Source organism: Camellia sinensis, chromosome 13, assembly GCF_055761805.1.
Source record: "Camellia sinensis isolate YWXY chromosome 13, ASM5576180v1, whole genome shotgun sequence".
Classification (NCBI taxonomy): domain Eukaryota; kingdom Viridiplantae; phylum Streptophyta; class Magnoliopsida; order Ericales; family Theaceae; genus Camellia; species Camellia sinensis.
The window spans coordinates 83,907,859-83,926,805 of NC_138973.1; the positions used below are offsets into that span (position 1 = coordinate 83,907,859).

Below are 18,947 nucleotides of genomic sequence, written 5' to 3' on the forward strand. Positions count from 1 at the left end.
GATGCGCTGCATTAGCTGGCCCATGGATGTCGGCTGGTGTATCGTAAGCGAGTCCCGCAGTCTATGTCCGACCGGGAGACCACGCTTATACTGCGTGATTGCAAGGTTGACCGGGCAATCCAAGATCTCGTTGAAGGTTTCCCAGTATCTGGAGTTGTATGCCTTGAGCGTGTCGCTCGGCTCCATCTTGACACTGAGAAGGTGGTCAACTTCCTTCGGCGTTTTAGTGTTGGTTTTGAAACGCGTCACAAAGGCTTCCGCCAACTGATGCCACCTTTCTATGCTCCCCTCCGGCAGCCTCTCAAACCATTTCAAGCCCAGCTCACCCAAGCTTGACGGGAAGATAAGGCATATAAGGGCGTCATTTCACCTATGTTTGGCCATGACCTGTCGGAAGTGGCTTACATGCTTATAAGGATCGATTTTTCTGTCGTTGAGCGTGAACTTTGGCTGGTGGAACCCTGCCGGAAGCGGTGTTGTTTCTATCTCCAGGGAGAAAGGGGTGGCCCTCAGCCTTACCAAATCTGTGTCTAGAAGGAGTGGCGCAGCTAGGCGGGGTGGAGGTATTCCGACTTCTTCACTGGCATGAACCCCATAAGATAGCCGCTGGAACGCCGGCACCCTCTGAGCCTCCCGTCGGCGAGCCCGCTCCTCCAAGACTACCCGCAAGTCCTCTGAACGAGCGAAGTAAAAATACCTCGACGTCGTCGCCGGACGAGAGGGTGGATAGGTGCTGTCTTGCGCGCTGGACTTCTCTACGTGCGCGTCGGAATCTCCAACCTTGTAACTTCTGGTGATTGAGATGGACGGAGTACGCCGCTGGCTCTGACTGCCTGAACGGCGGGGTTGGGTGCGCTCACTATGGTCTCCCACTCCAGCTACACCCTTCCCTTTGACATGCCGCTTAAGATCCTCCATCTCCGCCGCCATTCGCCGAATGACGGCGTCTTGGTCCCTTAGCTTGTGTTCCAGTCGTCTGGCATGCGATTCTCTCCGCCGCTGGTGACCGTCTAGACTCTGTGAATGACCAAAGCTTCTTCCGCACTTATCCCGCGCGTCTCTTGAATGTCCCCCTGGCGAAGTCTCCAAGTCCGCCATAGGAAGGATGGCGGGATGTCCTTCTCTCCGTCTGCCTGACTCCGGGGTAACTCCGTCGATGGCAGACAACGGAATCTCGTCGTTGTTCGCCATGGACGGCAATCAGATGAACCTGGAAGACAAGGTTTTGTCTGTCAAGTTCCCACAGACGGCGCCAATTGTGCGGGGAGAAAATATTCCAGTAAGCCCGTACTCTTTTCTTCCAAGCTCCTGCCTGTCCGATCGACCTGCGAGCACAACGGCGGTGAGCTACCTGGCGGTGTGTGGCTGGAATACCCCTCCGACGATCAAGTTAAACATACACAGGGATAGAGAGAGAGAGAGAGAATTGAGTGTTTAGTGTAAATCTCATTAGCAGACATCTATCGTTGGTCATCCTCCTCCAACGAGAGATGTCTGCTAATGAGACAAACAAAACAGACTTGTACCTGAGTGTCAGACAGTGTGGTCATCCTCCTCCAATGGGAAACGACCACGAATAAAACACATTGGACAAATGGTGGAGAGAGAAGGACTTGAACGACAAACAACCTTCTCCTATAAAATGTGAACACTATTCACTCTTAAGGGATCCGAAAATCCACACACTTAACACATACACACTCTGTATTCTCTCATCTTCATTTCCCTTAGTCCCTGACTTTATCATCGGAGGGGTTTCCGACCAAACCCCGGTCGGGCAGCCTCACCGTTTGTTATTCTGTGCAGATCTTCAATTCCCAAAGCACGCTGTTTATCCACGAAGTTCAACCCTTCTTCATAGTACGAAAATCACCCCTGCACAACACATCACATCACAAGTGAGACCCACTTGTTTAGACCTCCCCTAGAGCAGAAGAAATCATATCTAAACTCATGTACAAATTAGCTCCACTTATTTTTATTAATATGTCTGTTAGAAGTTGTAACGCCTTGACCCTTTACACGACATTGATATTGTCCGCTTTGGGCCATGCCTGCACGGATTTGTTCTTCTCAGTGGGTCACCCATCCTAGAACTACTCCAGCCTAAGCATGCTTAACTGGGAAGTTCTAACAGGGATTTCACCACTTGGGAAAAGGCCTCGATGCTATATAAGGGTCCAGGTTTTTACTTTTATAGCCCAGGAACTCCCCCTTCATTCCCGATGTGGGACACCGGGGCCTTATAATCCACCCTCCATAAGGCTGCACGTCCTCGTGCAGTAGCCTGCCAGCTCGCAAGCCCACCCACATGCACCGAGAGACGCCAGGGGCCCACACTTGGTACTCTGGAGAGTCGGCTCTGATACCAGTTGTAACGCCCCGACCCTTTACACAACATCGATATTGTTCGCTTTGGGCCATGCCTGCACGAATTTGTTCTTCCCAGTGGGTCACCCATCCTAGAACTCTTCCAGCCTAAGCACGCTAAATTCAGGAGGCTGTGAAAGACATGAACTCCAATGCTAGTGTTCTCCCTGGAACCAAACTTGTGCTACAGATGCAAGATTCCAATTGCAGTAGGTTCCTTGGCCTGATTGAAGGTACTCTAGTGTTACCCTGTTTTTTCCCCAAACTTCAATTACCCTCTATTGGTTGCTGAGAGAAGTTTCAATCCCTTAACTGGTCAACCTGCCGGCCGTTTCACTAGACGTCCCCAGTCTTTTGATGCAAGCTACAATGCAACCATTGGAGCACCTCGTATCAGATTCAGGAAATTACATTTTTTTTTCTCAAATTTGATAAAAAAAAAAATAGTTCACCGTTGGAGATGCTCTCATACAAAGGAAAATATGCTCCACACAAGTATTGCGATATTAATATATTCTTCCGCACGTGTGAAGCACTTCACAACTCACACATATAGGCCTATAAAGTATCAACCATACAACAAAGTAAACCTTAGATCATCCCTATAAGTGAGACAAACCATTTTCCATAGAAATGGAGGGTGTCAAAACCAAGCCCCTTCTTCACACACTTAGGTTCTCCCTTCTTATTGCCCCGAACCGTGTTTTCGCCGTCTCTCACAGCCCCAAAAGAAAAAACACACACACACACATCACATCATAAGTAAGACTCACTTGTTTAGAGCTCCCCTAGAGCTCAAGAAATCATATCTAAACTCATGTACAAAGAAAAATATTTAAGACCACTAATTTAGGAGCTCTAATTGGTAGGGCCCACCTCCTGATATGATGTTTACCCCTTTTTTATTTTTTATTTTCTATTTTCTTTCCCTACCAACTCATTAGAGCTGGCTGTAGTGCTGCTAATTTAGTGGTCTGTATCACCACTGTATGTACAAATTAGCTCCATATATTTTTATTAATATGATTATTTAGATGTTAGAAGACAGAAGAAAAATATATAATTTCACAAAAATAATGTAGTGCTTAAAGTGATAGATTCGAATCAAAGCCACATATTTCTATATAAAATAATAATATAAAATTCCATTTTCTTGCTTGTATATCGTACTCGAAAGGAAAGGGAAATCAAAAATGGCCTAAAATGCAAGTCTAAGGCACATATTTAAAGGGTTTAGATTGTCTGAAATTGGCCATTTAATTTGAAAGAGTATTTGAATTTTGTGAGTTTATTTTGTGCCAACCTCAGTGATACAAATCATTACCTTTTAAAATTTATTAGGTAGAATATTTATGTAAAAGATTAATATGATCAGATATCGATAGCAGTATATTTGAATTATATTTGTTTTCAAAAAAATGAACGAAAGATATAATTTTAAAAATATCTATCTATTTTTTATAATACAAATGCTATTCAAACATATAATTACCAATATTTAATTATCTTGATTTTTTTGAAGAATATATTCTAGTAAATGAATCCTAAAAACTGAACAGGTTGAATCATTGAGATCGGTTTCAAAATGAACCCACCAAATTCAAACGCTCTCCCATATTTAAGGATTGTTTGGGAAGTGACTTTTTAGCTAAAATAGTCAAAAAGCCAAATCAAGTTATCACATCATTATCTCTATTTCTTTTATACATCTTTTCTTAAAAAAATAAAAAATTAATTAAAAAAACCAAATTCCCAAAAAGATGATACCATGAGTCAATTTTCAAATTTGATTATAAATTTTAAATAATTTTCTGGTGGTTTTTTTTTCTTCTGAGCTGTAGACCATATTATGCAGGGGAGAATATGCTCCACACAAGTATTGCGATATTTACATAATCTTTCGCACGAGTGACGCACTTCACGGCTCACATATAGGCCTATAAAGAATCATGCATACAACAAACTAAACCTTAGGTCATCCCTGTGAGTGAGACGAACCATTTTCCATAGAAATGGAGGGTGTCAAAACCAAGCCCCTTCTTCACACACTTACGTTCTCCCCTCTCATTGCCCCGAACCGTGTTTTCGCGGTAGTATACACGTGTGCCATTTTGGCTCTCCTCTATCACCATGCAATCACTGTCTTCCACTCCACCACCTTACTCTCCTTCTCCATCTCCATCACCTTATTAATTTCCGATGTAATTCTAGGGTTTATGTGGGCTGCCAAGCAGTCTTTTCGCATGAATCCGGTCCATCGCCAAGTTTTCCCGGAAAATCTTGAGAAAATCATGAAAGAAAATGATTTTCAAGCTTTGGACATATTTATATGCACTGCAGATCCATATAAGGAGCCACCGATGAGTGTCGTGAACACGGCCTTATCGGTTATGGCTTATGATTACCCGACTGAGAAGCTTTCGGTCTATGTATCGGACGATGGAGGCTCTGCCATGACTCTCTTTGCTTTCATGGAAGCTGCTAAGTTTGGAAGCCACTGGTTACCCTTTTGCAGGAGGAACAAGTTAGTAGAGAGATGCCCCGATGCGTATTTTAGATCAAACCATCATCAGAGCCCTGAGGTTGAACAAATTAAGGTAATTTGTACAAATAATATTAGTTGATTTAATTTTTCTTAGTGTTTCTATATCATCTCAATCTTGTTTGATAAGGTTGCTGAACATGGTCAAAATTCAAAATCAACGGCTTAAATTTTTTTTGAAATTTGCTGAATCATTTTTTAATTTCAAACTAAGATTTATTGATATTGGTCTTTAAAAACTAATAATTATAAAATAAAAATATCCGTTGATCTGTTTCATATATATATATATATATAGGGGAATGCACCAATAAATCCCAAATTAATAACTTATGCACTGTTTAGTCCTAAAAGTTTTCTTATAGACTGAAAGGTCTCATTACAATGTTAATAACATCAGATACAATGTTAATAACATCAGAGTCATGTTACAAACATTGGATTTCAAACATCTAATGTTCATCAAATTTCAATAATGTTTGAAAATATAGGATGAAAAACATCTAATGTTCATCAGATTTCAATAAATTTTGAAATTACAGAATGAAACATCAGATCATTTACATCATTCACATCATGTTGATGTAAAAATGGGACTAAATAGAGCATAAGAAAACTTTTAGGACTAAATGGTTCAACGTTTCAAAAACTAGGACTTATGGGTAAATTTTCCATATATATATATATATATATTTTATGTCTAAATAAGTACAAATATTTTATAATTCTTCTAAAAATGTCACTATTGTATTATTTTGAATTAATTTTATATATGAAATTTTTTGTAAGTCATTTTTCTTTTTGTTTGATATATTTTTATTAAAATCTAGTCTTAGCTTTGGTTTGGCTAATTTAGTTGGGTTAAAAAAAGCACAAAAGACAAAAGGCTTTCTTTTTTTTCTTTTTTTTTTTGGAACAAAAAAAGGCTTTGTTTGGGAAGCTAAGTTTAGGGGTTTTTTTTGGCTATTTTAGTCACAAAAAATAAAATATACTTTTTTGTTCAATAAGATAAAATATCATATTTAACTAATAATTATTATATTATTTCTCTCACAAAAAAGTTTAAAAAGCCAAAAATCCTTACCAAATGAGACTTTTTAGTCCTAAGTTAAAATAGTCAAAAAAAATCGAAAAGTCAGCTCACTTTTCAAACGAACCTAAAATAGGTTAAATATGCCAATAAAATAAAATGTCATATCTAAAATATAATCATTTCACTTTTTCTCTTATAAAAATTTAAAAAATTAAAAAAAATCAAATTAAACGAAATTTTTAGTCCTAAACTAAAAAAATCATAACTCAAAAAAATCAATTAAAAAAATAAATGTCAAACGACGAGTTAATGCCAACATGGTGGGGGAACCTATAAAGTCACTTCGTAAGCTTCTATGTTTGATGCGAACTTGTTACTTCACTTTGTATTTTTAATTATGATTTTGAAGCAGTTTGGTACCTTGCCTACAATTCCTATAATGGTGGAGAGAGAGACAAATATATTAACTATTTATAGCCGATGACAAAAATCAAGATATGGGGGGAATTCATGTTCCAATAAATATATTATTTTAGATAATAAAAAATATAATCATAAAAAATATATTTTTATGACCAATGAGTGAGGAGCTAATTTTCTGTTTACATAGGGAGTGAGAAACCAACAAAATCCAGAAATGAAAGTTTATAAAAATCAAAACCATATGGTTCATTGCTCTTTTCCAAGGAGCCATATATTGGGAATGTTTGAGAAGCAACTTTTTTGGTTTGTTTTTGGCTAAAATAGTATTAAAATATAAAATAGGTTAAAATAACAAATAAGATAAAATGTCACATCAAATCTACAATCATTTTATTTTTTATCTCATAAATATCACATCCAATTACAAAAAAATCTAACTGTCTTTCTAAATATAAAAATTTTAACCTCCTAAAATAGTCAAAAATTATAATAGCCTATTAAAATAATAACTTTTCAAACACCATTATTTATTCAAAAACAAAACAAAGTAATAGCAATGCAAGAATCATATCATATATATATATATTAGAAAATTAGTTTAAAACTGACTCTTTTTTTTTAAATGTATAAAAAAAATAGAGAGATAATAACATAATTCAAAATAAATTAGAAGTTAGAAAATGACTTCTAACTATCTTTCTAAAATAACTTATATATCATCCTTAGAAGTGGGATGACTGCCAAGGGAACGTGGATGAAGATTGACCATTAGGCATTTATTTTTGCTACCCTTTGATGTAATTTGATAATGAAGTTAAGTGCAGAGTAAGATTTGGGTGTGGCCCAATGATCTGTGATCACATTATTTTAATAATTTATAAATGCATTTAAGGTTCAAATTAATAGGGCAGTGCCAAACTCTTTAATTGTCATCAACTTATATGCTAGCATTATCTTTGACAAAAAAAAAAAAGTTAAATGTACAGCATGCAGGCATGAAAAGCTCAGAGATGATAAATTATTATACCAACTCAGCTGCTGTCTAAAACTTCATTGACTGTTCTTTTGTCTGTTTTCAGTGTTGAACAATACATTAACAAAATATTATATTATATATATTATATTATATTATTACATAAGAAACTGATATTTATCCTATTCATTTACTTTTTCTTTATACTTTTTATCCGGATTTATGTAATAAATATGACATGTATATATAAAATTTATTACATCATAAATTAAAATGGTACATATTATACGACATATGAGAAGCCACATAAGAGAGAGAAATTCAATAAACTTCTCCTAATCATCAAAGGGATAGGAAAGTGGGCGATGAGATCAAATAATTTTACAACTTCCTATTATCTCTACTCACTAAGAAATTAAATAAGAGAGGTTGAAATAGACTTTGACGAGGCTAAAAACACATGAAAATTCACAAAAATAGTATTAAAATAAGCTAAATCGTAAATTAACTTTTGTTCCATCAACTATATAGTCCAGAAAAAAAAAAACATTACATATCATTAGATTTTTTGTCGTTTTATATTACCGGATTGCATAACAATATCTTATTTGTCTTCATTATTATTATTATTTTTTTAATAATTACACCAATTAAAAGAAACCAAATAGACATTAATAATAAATAAAAAATGATAACATGTAGCATTTTTTATAGCGGCAACACCACAAATTCAGCAATTACCCAAAAACACTAATATGTGATTCAGATTCATTCTATATATGGGTCCATAATACACATTTTCAATCTTCACCAAACAATCCATTCTTGACCCCAAATTGGGATTGTAAGTCTGGGTTTCATAGTTATAATAAGAAGCCACTAATAGGACTGTTTAGTTATTTATTTGTTAATAATTTTAGTCATTGAGCTTCTGTCAAAGGAAATTATTAATAGAGATGGAAAATTATTTTTTGTATAAAATTCATACAAAAAAACTTGATAAGAATGATATTGTTCTTGACCCCATTTGGGATTGTAAATCTGGGTTTCATAGTTATAATAAGAAGCCACTAATAGGATTGTTTAGTTATTAATTTGTTAATAATTTTAGTCATTGAGCTTCTGTCAAAGGAAATTATTAATAGAGATGGAAAATTATATTTTTGTATAAAATTCATACAAAAAACTTGATAAGAATGATATTGTAAAGAAACTCATCTTTAATGGTATTTTGTTTTAAAGTGAAAGGTCTAAAACCATATCATTATATATGAATTTTTTGTTTATATAGCATTACTCAAGATTGATTAAGCTCAACTAAAACTTAGTAATGTATTTCAATTTCAATAATTCTATGAACCCCACTTTTTTTTCCCCCCACAAGATAACAGTTAATATTATAACGCAAGTCAACGCCTTTTCATAAATTCGAACGTAAAACCTCACTCGTCTTGGTAGCTAATTACTCTCTACATGACCGTTTGGGCAATTGCCCGAGGTCTTTGATCCCAACTTAACTATTCCGAATTTGTCCTATCTAAAAAAATATTTATGATTTATCTCGAATGACTGTTAATAATTAGATTATAACGCAAGTCAATGCCTCTTCATATATTTGAACCTGAAACCTCACTCATCTTGATAGCTAATTGCTCTTTCCATGACCGTTTGGGCAATTGCCTAAGGTCTATGATCCCCCCTTAACTATCCCGAATTTGTACTATCTAAAAAAATATTCCTAATTTATCTCAAATGAGAGTGTGGTTGAAATTAAATTTGTGTAATGTGATGTCCATGCATAGAATAAATTTGAAGCACAAGATAATAATTTTAAATAATTTCTAGTAATTAAATCTAGATTTATAGTATTATTACTTCAATTTAGGCAATGAAGATTTGTCATTTAGTCTCGTTGTACTAATAGTCATTTTTTATTTTTTTTTTGGTAAATTACACTTTACTTCTTTACGTTTTACTTATTTTCTTTCCTTAACCATTAAAGTTTTTATCTCACTTTAGCCATTCACTTTTTAAGTTTTTTCAATTTAACTCTAAAGTTAAATTCTATTTAAAATTAGATTAAAAAAAAATATCATGTTAACATGCCACATAATGTAAAAAATATATTATTATTTTTAGATGGTTGTCATATGGTGTAAAAAATATATTATTATATTTAGATTTAAGTTTGGATGAGGTATAGAATAAATATAATAATATATTTTACATTATGTGGTTCTTAAATAAAAAATAGTTTTAAAAGTAAATTAAAAAAAAAATTGGAAAAATAAATAATCAAAGTAAGAAAAAAAAATTTAAGAGCTAAAATGATAAAATACAGGAATCAAAGTGTAATTTAATTTTAATTTTTTAATTTATTAAAATAAAATAGAATTAAATGAAATAATTAATCTTTTGTAATAATAACTGATAATTCAATTTATAATAGGAGTATATTTTTTTTATTATTTCTTTAATCAATAGACAAAGATTTGAAGAGGTTTGATGTGTGACGGTTGTGTAATCATCAACCAACCATAGATTCAATGATGGTGGCTGGAAAAATTATGTGATGGTGGCTGGAAAAATTATTGATTGGTCCTAATCATGTCCTTAATAAATCATAAACATTTATCTACTTTTCTATTTTTCAATTGGGAGCACTTGCCTCCGGTTTGAGATCAGACTGAGAGATATTATTCGGTCTTTGGAGACCCATCAAAAATTTCGTTTTAATAATCTGAATCGTATACAGAACTTGTCGAGTACTATATGCTTGTAAAAAATTACGTTGATTAGATATCAATAACTATGTGATTAAATTAGTTTTGTATAAAAAAAAACGGTGAATAAATTAACGATTGACAAAAAACTGATCCGATGAGATAGTTATCAATATCCGATCAACGTGATTTTTTACAGACATATAGTACTCGACGAGTTCTACATATTAAATAGTTCAAATTATTAAAACAGAACCCGTGATGGACTTCTACACGCTAAACAGTACAATCCAATCTAATCTCGGACCGAAAGCAAGTTGTTTCCTTTTCGATTATTAATAAGTTTTTGATAATACGAGACTTTTCAACATCGCTTTTTGACTAGTAATACTATAAATTTATATTTAATTATTTAAAAATTATATAAAATTATTATTTTATAATTTAAATTTATCTCATATATAAATTTTATAATATAAAAATTCAATAACAACTTCATTCCAGAGATAAATGGTTAAGGTAGAGAGTTCCTACACTCATTCTTGATTGACCGTTTGTTATTCTTATCAATTCTGACCCAGAAGACACTGCAAAACTTTTACGAATACCAAGTGGCCACGTGCCATTTTGTCCTTATTAGTATTCTTAGTATTACAATTTGAGTCGCACTAGAATCTACATACCATCAATAATGGAGTCTCTAGTCAACAATTTATCTACGACTCCACACTTCTATTAAGGCTTAAGACTCGTTTGACATGTGTTTGTTTTTATTTAAAAGTTAATAAATTATTAAAAAAATTAAATAATTTATAATTTATATTAAAAAATTAAAAATTTTATTTTTTTTTTACGTTTTACACATTTTTTCATAAAAAATTAAATAGTTATTCCAAGCATATTAATTTTTTTATCTCATATTTTAGTCAAAAGATTAAAAAGTTACTAAAATAGCATGTTCCCAAACGAGACCTTATTTTTGTTAGAAGTGAGTTTTTAGTTTTTTTAATTTTTTTGAATTATTTGTTTTTTATATTTTTACACATTTTTTTTAAAAAAATTTAAAAATTAATTTTTAATCGACTTCTCAAAATAGATCTAATTATTGTTTTCTATGAATTTATTACTTACCAAAATTTAAAATAGTTAAATTTTTTTATAATAATTTTTTCAAACAGCTAAAATAAATTAAAATTTTTGAAATTAATAAATATCAACGTATAGAATACAACAAAATAAAAGTTTGGTGAGGAATTTGTATCATTTCAAAAAGATTATATTCCAATTAAATTGACACATAGAACAGTGAACCAATTTATTTTCCATGTTATTTGTGTAGCAACACTGTGGCATGAGTTATGAGGTATGTAGTTTAAGAAGTTTGATATTTTTTATGATAATTTTGAATTTTAATATATTATATATTTTTTATTATACTCATTTTGATATAAAAAATATAATTATTTTAAATTATAAATAGATTGCTGGGGACAATAAAAAGAAAGTGAATTGCTTCGGTTGAAATTCCCGTAATGCGTTTATGGAACAGGAAATGACCTAAGTGTGGGAGCGTTTGGAAAGTTTATTTATAAGCTGAAAAAGTCATTTACTCTTTCAATTTTTTTGTTTTTAGAGATTTTTTTTTTCAAAATTATATCAAAATTTTTTATTTTTTCAGTTCGTCTTATATAGACGAATCTAACAGTTAAAAAAATAATAATTTAAAAGCCAAAATATGCTTAAAAACTCTACTATTTTTTGCTCTTTTTTTTTTTAATCTTTTCTGGAAATTTAAAAAAAAAATTAAATTTTTTTATTTGTCTCATTGAACTGAATTTAGAAACTCAATTTTTTTAAAAAAAAGAAATCAATACAAAAGAGAATATAATTAAAAAAATAACTTGTCGGTAGCTTTTTGTATTGCCTATCAGTGTTTATATGTATATGTTATTTGGTGATGATAGAGAGTTGTAGAGTTGGGATTCTAAACCTAGGGGTATACACAGTCTGGATTTGTTCGGTTCTAAGAAAATTTAAGAACCGAACCAATGCTAACGGTTCTGTGATTTTGAAAATCAGACCAAGTCATTACACTTGTAAAACTAGACTAGAACCAAACCGAAATAACGGTTTGGGTTTGGGTTTGGGTTTGGTTCACGGTTTCAAAAATTTCTATTTACAAGAATAAATTGTTAATATTAAAAAAATAATTACTCAAACTAATTACATTTAACTCATGATAAAAAACTAATAATATTAAGGCATTATTCAACATTACATATTTATATCATCCTACTATCATTAAAATTACAAAAAACCAATTAATAAAAATAAAACTTGATATTTTATATATATATATATATATATATATATCTTTTAAAATTCGGTTCAGTTTGGTTTGAACCGTGATTTTTTCATAAAATTCATTAACTGAACCGTTTTTACAGTTCTCATATTTCTTAAATTGAAACCGAACCGGTTCTTAATAGAACTGAACCAAACCGTATGGTTTGGTCTGGTTCGATCCAAATTATCGGTTTGAATAGATTTTTGAACAGTCCTATCTAAACCCAACTCTAGTGACATGGAAAATAAAAAATAAAAAAAACTAAGAAAGAAAGAAAGAAAGAAAGAAAGCCCAACAATGATAAAGAGCTCTAATTTTGGAGCTCTAATGATGTGGCAAAAGACAAAAAAAACAAAACAAAACAAAAATAAAAATATAGGCACACACATCACATCACATGTGGGCCTCACTCCTTACTACATCACTTGAGCTCTCTTTAGAGCTCTCAATCTTTATTCAAGAAGGCTAAAACGTCACATCAGTTGAGACCTACCACCCCTAGAGCTCTATTAGAACTCTTATTTTAGAGTTCTAAAACATTTTTGATATGTTATTTTAGTTGTCGAATAAAGATTGAGAACTCTAATTTTGAAACTCTAAAGAGAGCACTAGTGATGTATCAACGAGTAGGGCCCACATGTGATGTGATGTGTGTGTCTATATTTTTGTTTTTGTTTTTGTTTTTTTTCTTACCACATCACTAGAGATCTTTTTAAAACTCTAAAATTAGAACTCTCTATCATTGTTATTTAATTGTCGTTTTACGTACATTTAATATTGACTTATTTTGACAACTCAATTAAAAGTTATTTTTTAGAACTTTTTAACTTTTTAAAATTACAATACTTTGCTATTTTTTTACACATTCTTTAAAAAAAAAAAAAAATAAATAAAATAAATTTAATCTACTTCTCAAAACAAATCATTCTACAGTATATACACGTAAGGAATCATAGGACATGTCCTAATAGAAATCTTATGATACTTTCACTGAACATAAATTTTTTTTACTAGTAGATATGACTGCCAAGTTGTTGGCTGTCTCACCCTCATTTGATAAGAGTACGCTGCCCAAGTTGTTGGCTGTCTCACCCTCATTTGATAAGAGTACAAATTTGTTTGTTTGTTTATTTATTTTTTATTTTAAATTTCAAATTTTAGAACAATTATCTAAAATTTTGTCTTTATTTGATTTGCCTTTGGAAATATAATTTTAAATGCAAAATTTTTAAATTCCTTTCAAAATTCATAACTAAACACACAATTCAAAATTCAATTCAAAAATTAATTTCAAAACTTATAACCAAACACATAATTCAAAATTCAATTCAAAACTCTTTTGATGATATAGTGTTGAAGATGGTTAGTGATAAAATTGTTAAATTATTTTTATAAAAAATCTAAAAAAAATAATTTCTATATTTAAAAAATATCTAAAACAAATATATATATATATATATATTATTTTTTCAAATAACATGTTGCAATTGCCAAAAAAAAATAAAAAAATGCACTATTCTGATCAATCAGCCGAACGTAAGGATGTCCGGGTAGACGACCAGATAGACCCTATCCGTTTTTTTCAAAATTTAAAATTTAAAAATTCATTTCAAAATTTATAATTGAACAAATTTTCTCTTTTCAAAACTCAACTCACAATTCCACAGTCAAATCACAACTCCAAAAAAAGAATCACAATTCTAAAACTAAACCAAACTCAACCTTTATTCTTCTAAGCATAAGGATATGATAATTTAAAAATTATACTGTTATTTCTATTTACTTGCCTATCTATTCATTTATTAGTCGATATTTTTACTACAAGTTGTCATCAAGCCTATCTATTCATTTATTAGTTGATATTTTTACTACAAGTTGTTATCAATAACTTTTTCGGTGAATATTTGGATCACGTTAACTCGTTACTAACGATAATCAGTGATCGACAATGGTTAATGATTGACATTAGTGAGTGAAAATATTATAGCTATAATGGCTATATTCATTATACATATCCTTAACACCAAAACAAAATAATTATTGAATTTAATACCATATATACCTATAAAAATGAACTTATCAATAAATTTTTTTTTTTTTTTTCACTATAGATTTTTGTAGTAACTCTTGTGCAACTAACCACGGCCAAAACCATGCAAATAGTTGTGTTCATTAGACCACATCATATCTAGAAGAGGGATTTTGATTATCTCAATAAAATTTTGTATATCATTTTATATGATTAAAGTGTATTATTAAAATTTAAAACTAACAGTTATAATTAAATTTCTCTTAATCATTTTTTATTTAAAATAAAGATATGTTGATGTGAATTTTTAACTGTCATTGATTATAAAAGGAAAATCTTCATTCTGAACTAATCATGTGGTAGAGAGAGATTTTTTTAGTGAAGGACAGCGGAGATCGGAAAGAAGAATTCCCTACCTACCTAGATGACTAAAAATGTATCATTCATAGCTTGATACACCTCTATATTTTTAATCTCTCTCTATTTTTTTTAATTTTTTTGAATCATGTTATAGATGATGTATGAAAGCATGAAGGCAAGGGTGGAGAATGTAGTTGAGAGAGGGAAGGTTGGGGCTGAGTACATCACTAACCAACAACAACGTGAGGCTTTCAACAAATGGATTTTCCAAGGATTTACTCGCCAAGACCATCCCACTGTTATTCAGGTTAATCTACCATTCTTATCCAATTTTATTGTCTCTTTCATTTCGAAATTTTTTTAATGTTTTGTTGGGACCTTAAAAGTAATTTATAAAAAGGAATAGAAAAGTATAGGGGGGAAAAATGTTGTTGGGGCAGGGATAGAACCGGGATTTTATTACTAGATGGGTCAAAAGAAAATTAATTTTTTTCACCATATATACAAAACACACATGTATATATATATATGATATATAAACTATATATACATAAAAAAATTTAAATATATCATAGAAGCAATTTCTAATAGGATAAATATATATATATATATATATATATTTATGTAAAATAGAAAGAGAATTCAAGATAAAAGAAAAATGACATATATTTTTATACTGGCGGCCATTTTACATATAAAATGATATATATATATATATATATTTAAAGTTTTATTATAAATAATAATATTCACATAAACAGGACATTATGGCCTCCACAATCTTCTCCTTCCGTCCCTGATTGGGGGTGAAAGTGGTCCTTGGTTTGAGATAGTAATTCTTGGGCCAAGTCTACTTAATATAAGAGTAGACAAATTCGGGAAAAAAACAAAAATTATATTTTTATAATTTAATCTAGGATTATTTTAAAATACACACTTTTAAAAAAGTGTTTATCATATGTAAATTATGATATTTGTGGTGTTAATTACTACAAATGTCATAACTAAATCATTTTCATTTATAATTAAAATAAAAAAAAAAACATAATGAGTAATAACCAAATACATATAAGGCATAATCAAAATAATAATCACAATAAATTATAACCAATATCCCAATAAATCATAACCAATAGTTATAACTAAACACTAGGCATAACAAGAGTTCATAATTAAATTAACCAACACTACAATAGGTCATAACCAAAAACTACAAAGATTATAACGAAACATATATTATGAAATTTTTATTTTAATTTATTATGTGAGATAAAATAACACAACTTTTAAGATACAAATTTAATCATAGCATTGGGTGTGGTCTAAGTTTAACACTTGCTTTGCTTCACATCAATGTGTTTACAATCACACCTCTGTAATGAAAAGCAGGTTTTGTTGGAGATTGGGAGAGACAAAGACATCACAGGCGAATCAATGCCAAATCTTATCTATGTTTCCAGACACAAAAGCAAAACGTCCCCACATCATTTTAAGGCTGGTGCTCTCAATGCCCTTGTAAGTTTTTCCTTTTACTTCTCAGCAATTTTGGGTTGGTATTCCCATCTGATGGCTTTCCTGACTTTATTTTTGTTTTGCCTAACAAAATGAAAAGAAAAAAAAAAAATACCAATTCATAATGATGATGTCACGTGATATTTTATTGGAAAATGCAATCCTTCTAAATAAATTTATATTGAATTAATTATGAGAATGACATAGTAGTGATAATTTTGTAAATAATATATGCATCTCGATGAGTTTTAAGTTTTAAAGTGATAGGCTCACAACTCAACTCATTATTTTGTACATATTTTGTATGGCTTTAACACTTACACTTGTGGGTAACCTACCAATAGACTTAATTCCCATCAAGTCCTATTGAAAATAATATTAACAAAATTGTCGTCAAAAATAATTTTTTTGTGACAATTTTTTTATATACGTCGCTAAAAATTAACAATTAATGACTTTTTTTTGTCATGATTTTTATAAATTGTCGCTAAAACTTACAATTAATGATTTTTTTTATGATAAATTTTTTCCATAGGACCTATTAGTCAATAAGTCCACTTATTAGGACTTACACGTAAGTACCCCTTAACTTATTTCAAGTTGGCTATTTCAACTTGAAAGAGCGTTTGGGCTTATTAGGTTTATTTTGGGACTGATTTCAGTAATTTGGATCATTTATTTTTTAAGATTCGTTGAGTAGAATATTCATGTAAAAAATAAGATAATCAGACATCAATAGCTATATATTTAAATTAAATTTGTATTATAAAAAATAAATTGATATATATATTTTTTGACTGAAGAAACTCAATTACATCGAAACAGAATCAAGCAGATTGGCAAGCTCTAATGGAGTGTGCCGGACCCAATCAAGAGGGAGGGAACCCCTAAGCCCAACTCTAGCAACCTAATGAGCCACACCATTTGCCTCTCTTGGGCACCACTTGAAAGACCAACTCCAAAATAGACTTCCAAACATAAACATTCTCTCGAGTTAAGATGACAATTTAAAAGACCAATTTCAAATTATATTTGTCATTGGTTTTTTTTAAAACAAATATGATTCAAAGTTATAGTTATCGATATTCAATCACATTAATTTTTTACATGAATATTTTTCTCAACGAGTTCTAAAAATAAACGATTGAGATCACCGAAAACGGTTCCAAAATAGGCCTACCAAACCTAAACGCTCTCTCAAATTAATATGACAATTTGAGAAAAACTAAACCATGTATATATTTTATGCTTGTATAGAATTACACTATTTTTTACTGAGTAAAAAAAATATATATATATATATATATTTTTCTAGAATTAAGATTTTGTCCCAAAAACGTACTATTACCCCTCTTATGCTTTCATAGTTTTTAAATTTTTAAATTTAAAATTAAATTATGTGATTATAAATAATAAGATTAGGAGACATTTTTTAAGGCAAAAAATTCCAGCTCCTTTTCCATAAACTTTCACATTGCATATGTACTATAACAATCATTTGTCAAGTGACCTCTGAATAGAAGTCAATGGCCATGTTACAAATGAGCGTTGAGCATGTTCAACTAAGAAAAATCATCTAGAAATCAAATTTTTATACAAGAACTTATTATTTAGATTAAAAGTATGAACTAGAATAATGAATACAACTTAAAATGATGGATCAGAAAAAGTCACTGAAAATCTAAGTGATTCGTGATTAGATCAAGATTAAAATATTCCAAATTCCAAAAATCCAAAACACACAATCTAAATCAACAAGCACTTACGAAAGTGATTTAGATTGTTTGTTTTTTCAGATTAAATAATAAATCGACACAAACGATTTTTACGTGGAAAAAATTACAATTGGACACCTCCAACTGTGATTAAAAAACCACGGGCGAAACGCCATAAATCAATCCACTACTGAAGTAAAAAGATTACAAAGATATCTTACAAAATACCCAACTTAGTCAATCTGTCTTCGAATCTTCTGTAACTCTTTTTCACGACTTCATCTCGGAACTGATCAATCTTGAAGTTGATTCCACAACCTCACTCACACATAGAATCAAACACCTTTTGAAACTATATGCTAGAATCTTCGGAATCCACCGAAGAGAACTCTCTCTTGAATTTAAAGAAACCAACTCCTTGATGTATGTATTTTAGATCATGAGTGAAGAACTCTTCTCAAGATATCAAGGAAAACTCACCAAAATCTCTCCACAAGAAAACCTCAGAAGATCTCAAAGTAGATCTAAAAAAACTAATCCTAAAGTTTGGAGAAACCAACTACTTATAGATTTCCGGATTCGGAAGCTCGCTCGAGCGAAGCTTATCTCGCTCGAGCGAGAAGCTTATCTCGCGTGACTTCCATAAGTACCTTTGCTCGAGCCAAAAAGGCTTCGCTCGAGCGAGGAATAAACTCTTTCAGGTTTGTGCGCAGATGCTGTTCTTCGCTCGAGCCTCCAATACTTCGCTCGAGCGCACAATGACCTCTTTCCGGTTTGCAGCCAGACGCAGTCCTTCGCTCGAGCGAGCAACACAAAACAGCACAGAAATTACAACTCGATTACACAAGTTTGTTCGTGGAATTGACAAGACTTAGGGACCTAACAATCTCCCCCTTTGTCAATACCCGGACAAAACTTCC

General features: G+C 31.3%; 1 protein-coding gene across 6 annotated transcripts in view; it reads left to right on the forward strand.

Moving 5' to 3' along the window:
* Positions 1-4,327: 4,327 nt before the first annotated feature.
* Positions 4,328-18,947, forward strand: part of LOC114315142 (cellulose synthase-like protein G3) — a 29,259-nt gene continuing 14,639 nt past the window's right edge. For 2 of the 6 annotated variants that reach the window (XR_014349169.1, XM_082902682.1), the window contains exons 1-3: positions 4,328-4,967; positions 14,955-15,107; positions 16,190-16,315. Coding sequence is in view for 5 of the 6 variants with exons in the window: in XM_082902682.1 (XP_082758808.1) it covers positions 4,383-4,967; positions 14,955-15,107; positions 16,190-16,315 (864 nt within the window). In the remaining variant the exon portion in view is untranslated. The remainder of the gene's footprint in view (positions 4,968-14,954; positions 15,108-16,189; positions 16,316-18,947) is intronic. The other 4 variants (XM_082902678.1, XM_082902680.1, XM_082902679.1 and 1 more) reach the window with 3 other exon arrangements.